Source organism: Colossoma macropomum, unplaced genomic scaffold (genome assembly GCF_904425465.1).
Source record: "Colossoma macropomum unplaced genomic scaffold, Colossoma_macropomum, whole genome shotgun sequence".
In the NCBI taxonomy this organism is placed as follows: domain Eukaryota; kingdom Metazoa; phylum Chordata; class Actinopteri; order Characiformes; family Serrasalmidae; genus Colossoma; species Colossoma macropomum.
The window spans coordinates 43,148,564-43,160,859 of record NW_023494793.1 but is presented as its reverse complement, the minus strand read 5'-3'; the positions used below and the strand labels follow the sequence as shown (position 1 = coordinate 43,160,859).

The 12,296-nt window shown below is 39.1% G+C and overlaps 1 protein-coding gene across 1 annotated transcript in view; it reads right to left on the bottom strand.

The window, feature by feature from the left end:
- The window catches only part of cep350 (centrosomal protein 350), an 85,441-nt gene extending 76,020 nt beyond the window's left edge, over nucleotides 1–9,421 (bottom strand). The window contains 4 exon segments of the mRNA XM_036579617.1: nucleotides 476–519; nucleotides 962–1,037; nucleotides 7,627–7,713; nucleotides 9,317–9,421. Of these exon segments, the coding sequence (XP_036435510.1) occupies nucleotides 476–519; nucleotides 962–1,022 (105 nt within the window). The 5' untranslated portion in view covers nucleotides 1,023–1,037; nucleotides 7,627–7,713; nucleotides 9,317–9,421.
- Between the last annotated feature and the right edge of the window lie 2,875 nt (nucleotides 9,422–12,296).

Below are 12,296 nucleotides of genomic sequence, written 5' to 3'. Positions count from 1 at the left end.
GTCTATGGAACCAGATTCCTCCCCGCCCAATGTCATTTTGGGCTGTTTCTTTTGGTCTGTTTATCATGTAGTGTGTGTGTGTGTGTGTGTGTGTGTATTTATACATATATATACACATGTATACATACATATATTTATGTACATATACACATATAAATACACACACACACACGTAACAATGTGTCGCATACACATTATATATGTACATACTCAAGTTAAGCTTTTGTAAACATGTTACAGAGTCAGTAGCAGCAGAGCAGCAACAGGTGCAGCTCTAAAGCTCTGACCACAAACACTAAATTAGTCTTAATCTGAGCCCAAGAGCCAAAAACAGTGAGGGTTTAATCCTGAGGACAAACAGAAGAAGGACACTCATAATTCAGCACCAAGAACGCCGACCAAACGCCGTCACTCTCAGCTGTGTGCACATTCTGCTTTAGGCTAAGTGTGTTTATGCAGCTAATTCAACACTTACAGCAGCTTTGCTCTGGTTTAAATTCCTCCATGCAGATGATATTTCTGTGGGGAGAGAAGCACAATACATCATGCGTTAATGTGGTGACTGACACATTCATATTCGACAATTAAAGTTAAACTAAAGCAGCACAATAAGGAAAATGCCACAAAACCTGCTGTGATCTAATGTGGTGGTATTTTTAATAATTATACATTTATAATCTGAAACTGTTTTGTACATGTAATTTTCACACTTTTATTCACAAATTTGGATTTTCCATTATAAAATTTAAGTCTTAAGTCCTGTGTCTAGATTTAGGTTTCATATCATAAATTAACTGACTTCTTTATTATCTGTTATTTAGTAAAAGACATTTGTTTTCAATTTCGCAATCAGTTGCTTTTGTCTTAAATTACCAAAATTTAATTTAATGATAAATTAGGTGATAGTATTTCAGATATGGACATTAAGGAGTTAAAATTGGGTGGTGATAGCGATACCGACCTCTCCTATTGTCCAGTGCAGCTGGAGGCACTGCAGCCTCTCCTCTCTGCCCGCTCCACATTGCTACGGCAATCAGCTGCACATAAACAGAAACGGAGAGAAATTTAAAAAGTGATCATTTTTGGTCAACAATTTTAACCTCTTACCCCAAAAGTCACCGAACAGCAAAGACATGTTTGGTGTCTAAAATTTACTTATTTTCTTTTAGCACTGGAGCTACAAGGCTAATGTAACTAACAAGTAACAGAAGCTTATAGCCCACAAGTTAACATGATGCTAACTGCAGGCCTAAGGCTGCATTTACACTGCTCCGGCGCGCCGATGCACCGCAACGTATCCCATTCGTTTTCAATGGAAAGCGTCAGTTCCGCCAGACGTAGCCATCAGCGCACAAGAACAGTGTAAATGCAGCGTACATCATGCCACACTTGCCTCAAAGTGCATGGAATTGTTCAGTTATCTCTAATAGACACTGACACAATAGCCACGTTTACATGCAGCCTGATAATCAGTTAATAATCCGACTAATAGATCAATCGGAATAGAAAACGTCCATGTAAACACTTCAATCGGAATAGTCTAGTCTAATTGAGTCCATTCGGAATACAGTTTCTATCTGATTGATCGAGGTGGGTAATCCTGTAAATAATCTGTTGAATAGTAGAATAATATCCGTGTAAACGCCTGTATCTGATTACATTCCCTATCAGAAAGTTTAAGTCCGTTCTGATCATGTTTGTGAAAGTTTATACCGTTCAACATGGCGGAGCAGAAACTGGTCTGCAGAGGAGACGAAGTTTATGCTCTGATCTTTAAAAGACGGCGGTGAGACGGACGTCCAGCTTATGCGTCTCAGAACACGACGTCTTCCTCTCGGCCTTCTTTAATAAGGACATGTGAAGGACGTTTTCCTGAGTCTGACGTCATTTTAAAGTAATTAAAAACACAAGCGCTGCTCACTGCTGCTCATCTCACTCTGACTGGACTCACGCGATGCTGGTTGTCATGGTAACTTCTACACAAAGCGCTTCTCTAGGCATGCATGTAATTTTGGATCGGATTACTTGTAGTGAGCATGTAAACTGAGATTTTCATCAGACTGTTGAGTACAGCGAGAATAAAAACACCTCAGTCTGAATCTATAATCGGAATGTGTTCAATCAGGTTGGCAAAAATCATGGCATGTAAACACAAACACTGTTACCTATAAACATGGACTAAAGCTCCAGTGCAACAACAAAGAACTACCGGATTCCCATAATATTAACTGATGTTTATCATATCATTACACATACAACACGTGATGTTACAAAAACATTTACATATTTCAGCCTACAGCAGTTTAGCCCCGCACGTTCCTGCTGGGGTTACAGCCCTGATTTTTAAATGAGGTGCAATACAGGGCAACCAATCAGAACAGAGCTCATTTACATATATTAGTCTTAAAAGCACAGAAACAAAACAGCCTATTTAACTCTAAGGGATAAAGAGAGGTTGGAAATAACAGTGGAGAAGATATGACTGGGCCTCATTCACCAACATCTTCCTGAGTTTTTCTTAACCCTCTGGGGTTGACTAACGCACTGGCGCATCAAATTAGATGTTTCGCGATGTTCCTATTAATATCTTTGTGATGATCCAGCACAGAAATCCAGTTCAAACACTTCCTGAATCTGTAGAGTCGCCCTTTCCATTCCATCTCATCCCGAGATCATACGAGACTCACATCCGGAGTTATGAGCCTATGAAGAGGGGCTGAGATACACGCCATCTGCCTCTCACCGTGTGGAACAGGTGGATTCGCGTGTCCATCTACATTCTGTGTGAAACTGACCAATGGACACTCACTAAGGACTGACCATCACGCTGGAAACCCTTCATTCTTCATTCAGTCCACATCGGAGACTCATGTGAAACGGCGTGCAGAGAGTTTACAGCTGCTGAAGCTGCTGCGGCGGTTTTGAAAAGTAGCGACAAAGATGTCATCTATCTACAGCCAATTAGAACAGAGCTTATTTACATACATCAGTCTTAACAAAAAGAGCCTGTTTGATCGAAAGGAATATGGAAAAAAATTTTATTCATACACTTTCATTTCAAACGCCCAAACAATTTGTCCACTTGAGTAAAAACGTTTTCACAAGTGATATTAAGAATTTCTAATATCAGATTTCGAATTATCAGAGTCGAATGATCTCTTTGCCCAGTGCTCAAGGTCAAATGGGGCTTCATTACAGAGAGAGAGCTGAGATTATTCTGAGCATTTTGATATATAACATGATATATATCATGTTGTAAACAAGTGCCATTAAAGGTGAATTGAAAAACATATGCAAAAATCAGACTGAGTGTAGATTCAGTTCTTACCCGAGAACAAATCCCTAATAAGAAAACACTGGTGAATGTCAGAGTCTTTAAGAAAACTGCGTAAGTGGGTTTAAGAAGAAATTACTATTTAAGAACGGTTGGGGAATGAGACCCAATGTTTTAAGTACATAAAACCACACAAATGTTACAAGTGGACCTCAGACGAAAATAGAAACTACTTGAAACGTGTGGGATATGGGCCCTTTAACAAGCACAAAGCGTCCTATAAGGAAACTGATAGAGACTGCTCACATTTCACATGCTGCACATTCCAGCCGTCACGGGTTCCTCTTAAACTGACAAACATCTATCAGTGTTCAACACTCACATGCAGGCTGCAGAGATCTCAACTATTCATTAATGCTTTTAAGTCATTGGGTCTGGGGGTTAAACGATCTGCAATCTGCCCTTTCAGAGGAACCTGCACTTACAGAGGAAGACTGAACCATTATTTTGAATATCTACCATATAACAGTCCGAATTATATACACCTCTATTGGTGAACTCCACCAATTTTTTCAAAAAGTTCCTAATAATTAAATGGTTAAGACGTAAACAAAGCAATTCAGAGTGGTTTGGTGTGAAACGCTCCGTTCTAGAGAAACTTACAGGGTCAGAATTGTTCACAGTGGTGGTGACAGGAACCAGACGTCCACCTCTAAAAGCTCCCTCACAGAAAGTTATTAAACAAAATGTTTATGAATTCACTGCTGGATGTCAGACTTCGTTTTATGATAGTTTTGTGATAACGTTTTGGCCTAAAACATCAGGTTGAGCAATTTATTTTGATCCATTTGTGGTGGAGGGATACATGCAGGACGTAGTGAGGAAAAATAGTTCCCAAAGGAAACTTAGTTTTTCAGATTTGCCTCTATTTTCCATCGTCATCATTCCATATATAAACTCAGAAGACTCGTGTAGGTTCACTGGTGGTTTTGGATAGTAAATAAAATGTCTATATTTGTGTTGTAGTCATGGTGACCCCTGGTTCCTATCACCACCACTGTAAAGACATCTGAACCATTTCACACCAAACCACTCTGAATCACTCTGTTTACATCTCACACACTGAATTAAGCAAAATTGGTGGAACTCCCCTTTAACAAGCTTGTATATCATTTAAAATCAACATTTCCTTGCTTTTTTTGAAATAAGAGAGTCTGACAAAGTTTCAAAACATTCTACAGTCCATATACGGAAACTAAATATATATAATTATATAGATATTATCTCTTTTAGTAAGTGTTCAAATGCACTTGACGAAAGCAGGCTATACATTTCCCCTTATTGAGAGCATGACCTCATCCTGACTTCTGAAAGGTCAATCACAAAGCGCCAGCCTGTCTCTGAAAGAGAAAGACCAATACATCCTATTTCTCTAATCTATCTGTCAAAGCTGGCGCTAATCAGACATTACCTGTGTTTTTTTACCTGATTTTTAAAAGCACCAGCTTTAAAAGAAAATCAGAAATGCCACTGTGCATCTGTTCATCAGAGGCGGACTGCAGCGCTGGCTTGGAAAGGATGAAAATGATTCACCCAAAACACAAGAAAGCGGTTCGTTCTGGATTGTTTTCCCACACTGTTCATAGAAACTGAAGGCTTAGGCTTCAACAGGGAATTCCTGCAAAACCAGCCTGTTTTGAATTCACCGTTTTCCTGATGACAGCAGATTAGCTCCGCCCATTCACGCCCGAGTTATAAAGAGTGTTTCAGCCCAGACTGCTTTCTGAATGAAGCGAAACAAAGGGGACAAACCAGAACAGAGATCATTTGTGTGTCTTTAAAGGACTCATATTAGGGAAAACAGAACTTACCTGACTAATTTTTAAATAATTAAGTATATAAAGATTGTTAAAGCTTCAAAACATACTGATCACTTTCCAGTCCAAAGAGTCCAAACACGAAAACTAGCCTGCATAGACGGCCTGTGTTTAATTCACTGTTTTTGTGTTGTTATGCAAACAATTACATTTGCAGATAACCGCCTATTCAGCCTACAGCACTTCAGCTCCGCCCACTCAAGTTATATGCTACGTTCACATTACAAGTCTCATTGCTCAAATCCGATCTCTCTGACAGGTTGGTTCACACTCGTTTAAGTAAGTGACTCAAATCCGTCATTTAATGTGACGAACCGGCGTCCTGAAATGACCCTCATGAGCTCATCCTACTCAGTAACGTCACGTGAATGAATCACGAGCATCATCAGCACAAACTAACGAGCAGAACGAGCTTCGCTGAGAAGATAATTAACTCTGATCAGCTCTCAGCTTCATTATAAGAGCGAGACGAAGGAGAAAAAGGTGAGATGAGCTGCTTTTCCACCGTTTACAGGCTTTAACTTCTGTTCGGCGCTGTTGCCATGGTAACGCTGAATGACGGAGCACGCACAGAGGAGAAAAAGCACATGAATTCCGATCTGAGCGTCACATTAAGGTCACATGGCAACGAATCGGATACGTATCCGATCTAGGACCACATATGAAAGTGGCTCAGGTCGGATTTGGAAAGATCAGATTTGTGTCCACACAGCCCTGAAAACATCAGATCTGAGTCACATTAGGGCAAAAAATCAGATTTGTGCCACTTCAGCCTGGTAATGTGAACATAGCCATAAAGAGTGTTTCAACTTGGGCTGCTTTTTTAACGCAGGGCAGCCAATCAGAACAGAGCTTGCTAACATATCAGTCTTAAATGCACGGCCTGTTTAAAGGGCCCATATCACGGAAAACTGAACTTCCTTACCTTTTCGAAAAAGGAGTTTAATGCAGTACGTAAACATTACTAAAGTTTGAAGACACACTGTTCACTCCACACAGTCCGTATATAACACTAAGCTTTAAAACAGCCTGTTCTGAATGCATTGTTCCTGCGATGCCACGAAATCCAACACATCTCATAGATACGCTAATTCAGCTTACAGCAGTTCAGCCCTGCCAATTCATGTTAAAGTTATGAGGAGAGTTTCAGTCCAGACTGGGCAGCCAATCAGAATAGAGCTCATTTACATATCAGTATCAATTCTAGCTCAGGGGTGGCAACCCAAACATTTGCCCTTTTAACAAAAAGCAAACCACTTCGGGAGCCAAAACATTTTATGACCATTTAACTGCAGTAACGTTTGACCATTTAGCTCAGCTATAGCTGCTTTTCTCACATCTCCAGCAGGAAACTCTTCCACAAAAATAGAACAGTTTCTTGTAAAATGTCTCTCAACATTCGACTTTTTACAAGTCGCTTTTCATTCACCAGCTTCTTGTTCGAATTTTCCGGTTCTACCTTAAATGGTGCCTGAGGTGCCAGAACGTAACTGCTGCACCACTTAAGGTGGAACGGGAAAATTCGAATAAGAAGGTGGCGATTGAGAATCTGACTTCAGCCTCATGACTTTTTAGTGTTTGTCAGTTTCTCGTTGCAGATTAAACGTATCAGGAAACCAGCTGGAGTGATTATAAATGCAAATAAGTCCATTCGTCTCCAAATTATCGATGTTGGTCTTCTATTTCTCTCTATCTAGGCGAGACTGTTGTCTGCATTGCTATGGTGACCAGCAGTCTGTGCTGATCTTCAGGGTTAAAGGGTGAATTAGCAGTTCTACATTAACTCCAGAGTTTAAGACCATTTATTGTTAAACTGTGTTGAACGATCAGCAGAGCTTTATTTTACTGTAAAGCAGGATTATTTTATTTTTACCTACAAATCTGATTCAGCTGTGGAGCCAAAACAAAGCGGGAAAAGAGCCGCATGTTGCCGACCCCTGGACTAGGTGATACAGATAGGTTGGAAAATGACCATGTAAAAAATGAAGTAGAACAATTTTTGGCAAATAAAAACCACACAAACTTAAGTCATGTACTTTATTGGTCCAACAAAGGGAAATTCATCATTTTGCTGCATAACTACTACCACTACAGCAGCACCACCTGGGGCACTGGTGGGGTTAGGTGTCAGGTATACCTAGTCGATCATGGGATTTGAACCCACAACCTCACAGCTGATGGATCACCTCTCCTACCACTAGGCTACCATTCATGCCAATTCATAAGTGGACCTCAATGGGGAAAGATAAGATACAAGAAAAACGTAGAATGGGCCCTTTAACGAATCCTGTGCTTCTTTTTAAAGCACCTCCACTTTTGTTTACAGTGACTAAACCCAACCTAACTGCCTTCTGAGCATCACTGAAACCAGGATCCACCCTTTTGTTTTGTTTTTAGAGTAAACGAAAAAGTCATGCATCATAATTGCAGGACATGAGGAAGAGCATTTGCTCCAAAACATTTTGATTTACTTACCTTACGGCGACTCTTCCCAGAGAACCGTGACCCGGCTCTGCCCTCCGGCCTGCTGGACACATCAGGGGCCGGAGACGGGAAGAAACCCTGCAGGACAGAGAACCAACAGAAATATGGATTAGGCATCACTGATGGCTAGATAGTCTGTTTCACAGGGTTAAAATGAGCCAAACTTCTTAATTAACTGTACAAATTAGAGGTGGGAGATATAGCAAAAACATGACATCACAATTCTGCAAGAATTTTTCACAACACATATATTTCACAACTAATATGACACACTATTTATTTTCACAGTTGGAACAGATAAAAAAAAAAACAGTAGTGCCACGTTCAAAAAATACTATCAAGTTTTTTACTAAGTTTTTTTTAAAGGGGAACTCTACAAAATTAAATGGTTGAGACGTAAACAAAGTCAGAGTGGTTTGATGCGAAACTCTCCGTTCACAGTGGTGGCGATAGGAACCAGACGTCCACCTCGAAAAGCTCCTTCACAGAAAGCTATTACATGAAATGCCTGATGACTGACACACTGTGTTATGATAGTTTCAGCTTGTAATGTACTTTAATCAATTTACTGTGTGGCTAAATAGTCTTATTATTTTCAAACTTATCACTATTTTCCATCATCAACATTCCATATAAAAGCTCAGAAGACTCGTGTAGGTTCACTGGTGGTTCTGGATAGTAAATAAAATGTCTATATTTGTGTTGTAGTCATGGCGACCCCTGGTTCCTATCACCACCACTGTAAAGACATCTGAACCGTTTCACACCAAACCACTCTGTTTACATCTCGAACACTGAATTATGCAGAAATTTTCGGCGGAATTCCCCTTTAAGCAGTACTGATGTTCACTATATGATCAGGAAAGCATATTGTGACATACTTAATTTATCCCGACAGCGATGCACAGTCATATTGCCCAGCCCTGGTCCCAACATTAATCACAACACCGACAAACGGCCAGCTTAGCGTGGCTTTCTAGCGACCGAATCAAATACCAAAACAAGAGAAACAAAAATTATCTTGAATTATCTGAGAACCTTAGAGTAAATCACACTAACCACAGTGTTCACCACAACTACCAGCTGACAGTCTTACTTTCGGATTAATGATTTTACTGCTCGACAACCAAGTTTACAAAGCAGGACGAGCAGCCTTCATCAGAATAAAGACTTCAGACACAGTTACTTTAGAAATAAACCCAAATAAACTCTGTGTTTATACTCAACCGATAAGTACAGGAAGCACAATTAACCTGAAGTTGGCTTCCTGTTCGAATTTCCCCGTTCCACCTTAAATGGTGCAGCAGTAACAGCGGGGCTGCCTCGGGCGCCCTAATACAACTGCTGCACCATTTAAGGTGGAACGGGGAAATTCGAAAACAAGAAGCTGGCGAATAGGAAGCTTAGTGTTAACCTGAACATCTACCACAGATTTCCCGGACAACTTGCACTTCACATCGCAAACAAACTAATATAAACAAACAAACGGTTTAATTTCTCATCCGCGGAGTGAAAACTAGAAACTAGAAACCAAACGACCAAACTTCACTGCTAACGGCTATCGGGCTAACCGAGGTAGCGCCGGGTCTGCCTTTCAGTCACTTAACAAACAAATAAACCGGGTTTAACGAGACTGACCACATCTTCAACCACAGAAAACGAATGATTTTGTTCTCCTTACCTAGAACGCGCTGTGTGAGAGCCTGTGAAAGTGTTTGTTAGCGTTAGCTTCTCTCTCTGTAATGGAGCCGTTAGCCGCTTCACCATTACACAACAAACACACGGGGGATCTCGCGAGACTTCGCAGCAACAAGTTTGTTAAGCTAGTGAGACCATCTAGCGACCCGCGTCGGTATATGCAGCAATACTCAGCCTTAAAGGGGAACAACACCGAATTTCCAAAATTTCTCCATAATTCTTCATTTATATCCGGCTGTTCGGCCTGCAGCAGTTCATTCACACTGAAGTTATAAAGAGTGTTTCAGCTCGGACCGCTGGAACTCTCTATGCTTGAACATTTAAACTGTATACTCTGTATACTTGAACACGTATGCTGTAAGCTGTGTGCTCATTTACCTGCACCGCACACTTTGTGAATGTAACATCTGTAATGCTGTTTATGAACACTTATTATAACTTAATTGCTTAACTCACTTAACTTACTATGCACACCTGACCTGGTTAACAGTACACTTCCAATTAAAGCAGTTAATTCACACTGAAGCTATAAAGAGTGTTTCAGCTCGAACTGCTGGAACTCTCCATGCTTGAACATTTCAATCAATCAATTAGTCAACCTTTATTTAATCTCGGAGAACATTGAGGGCGACCCTCATTGACAATGTTGCTAGGGGTGATACAGAACAAGGGACTGATAATGTGTAAGAACATATCAAATAATAAAAGAAAATTTAATAAATAAAAATCAAATGACCCAAATCAGGTAGGTATAAAAATATGTAACATTAATAATAAAAATACATAAAAATACAATAAAAAATATAAAACAATAATTAAAACGTAGCTAGATAAAATAAAAGGAGAATAGATCAAAAAGTAAAAATGTATTAAAATGACTAAAATGATAATAAAATAATCATAATTAAAATAAGAATTAGAATATTAACAATAATAAATAAACAAACAAGTAAATAATAAAATAATGAAAATAAGATATAAGTAATGGTAAAAAATCAGGTTAAACAATGTCAGGCAGAGTGGAGGTGGTTAGAGAGTAAGAGTTTAAAATGACTGAGTGACCCAGTGAGCTGAGCTTTAGTGTGTCCTGTAGTGAGGGTCCAGCTCGCTGGTGCTCTGTAACTAAAAGCAGATTTTCCCAGTTCAGTAAAAACCCTCAGTACTTGGCTTGTGATCCAACCACTGGAGCGAGTCTGATAAATACCAATATTTACAGACATCATTGAAGTAATATATTCTGCCATTTAAGCTGTATACTCTCTACACATGAACATGTATGCTGTAAGCTGTGTGCTCATTTACCTGCACTGTATACTTTGTGAATATAGTATCTGTGATGCTGTTTATAAACACTTACTATAACTTAATTGCTTAACTCACTTAACTTACTATGCACACCTGACCTGGTCAACAGTACGCTTCCAATTAAATACACACTATAAAGCACCTAAGCTGTAAATCATACAAAGACAACTTATTTAATGCTTAACTATATGTTTGCACTTTAAATTCTACCTTTACCTTCTGACCTACAGTTACTGTTTATGCATGTATTCTGTATTTACTGTCTGTGCACCTATTGTCTTTGTGTTTTTGTCTATTGTCTTTGCACTACTTTTTTAAATCTATTTTTTTTCACTGCACTGGTGAAGTAGTGTAACAGTGTTTTGTTATACTGTGCAACACTGTATTGGTATAATGACAATAAAGCTAAATTGAATTGAATTGTGAGGCAAAGCCACGCAGAACAGAGCTCGTTGGCATATATCTGTCTTAAAGGCACATAAATAACAACAGTTTGTTCAATGAGGTCATGTAAAAACAGGTTTTTGGCCAAATAAAACCACATACGTGCCATAAGTGGACCCTCCCCCCAAGGAAAAAGTGAAAATGGAAGAAAAATGTAGATTAAAGACTAAATGCACAAGTAGTGTCCCAAAATCAATTAATCATTCTTTTGTATTCTTGCATACAAAGTAATTAAACCGGGGTGGGTGGGGGAGCCCTAAGGACATCCTACTTACGGCACATCACTTGAATTATTTTGTATGCAAGAATGAAAAAGGAGTAATACAAGAGTGGTTTGGTGTGAAATGGTTCAGATGTCTTTACAGTGGTGGTGATAGGAACCAGGGGTCGCCATGACTACAACACAGATATAGACATTTTATTTACTATCAAAACCATCAGTGAACCTAGACGAGTCTTCTGAGTTTATATGGAATGTTGATGATGGAAAATAGTGATAAATCTGATAAAGTTTCCTTTGGGCACTATTTTGCCTCACAACGTCCTGCATGTATCCCTCCACCATGAATGGATTAAAATAAATAGCTAAGCAAGATGAAAATGAAAGTCTGACATCATAAAATGAAGTCTGACATCCAGCAGTGTATTCATAACCATTTCATTTTTTATCCTCATTTTTAATATCCTCATTTTTTTGGAGGATATTTAGCCTATAACATTCTGCCTGTACCTCTCTGCCATAAATGGCTTTGAAAACACACTTTATACCAAAAGCCTCTCAAAAGTATCATAAACAATGTCTCAGGCTCCGGGCAGCATATTCATAACCATTTCATTTAATATCTCGTAATATTATGTAATGATTTTTTGGGACATTAAACTCTTAAAAGTTGGTGGAATTCCCCCTTAAGTTCTACAGATCAGTGCCAAAATATTGGAAACAGTTGAGAATACTAATCTTATCTGAACAAATGCATAAAAACAGGTGCATTTCAACTCTTTCTGTCTCACACAGGTGGATATTAATTGATTAAAGCGCCCTTCTGCTTTATTTTTCTAGGGTGTCATTTTCCCCCAGGTTATAATGTTTTGTGTTTTTTGTGCCAGAAACAGTGATATTCCTTTTTAGAGGACCTGTCTTTATCTTTTAATTAAACAGGCGGTTTTTGTTCTACTGAATATGTATACACGTATATGTGTAAATATGTAAATGC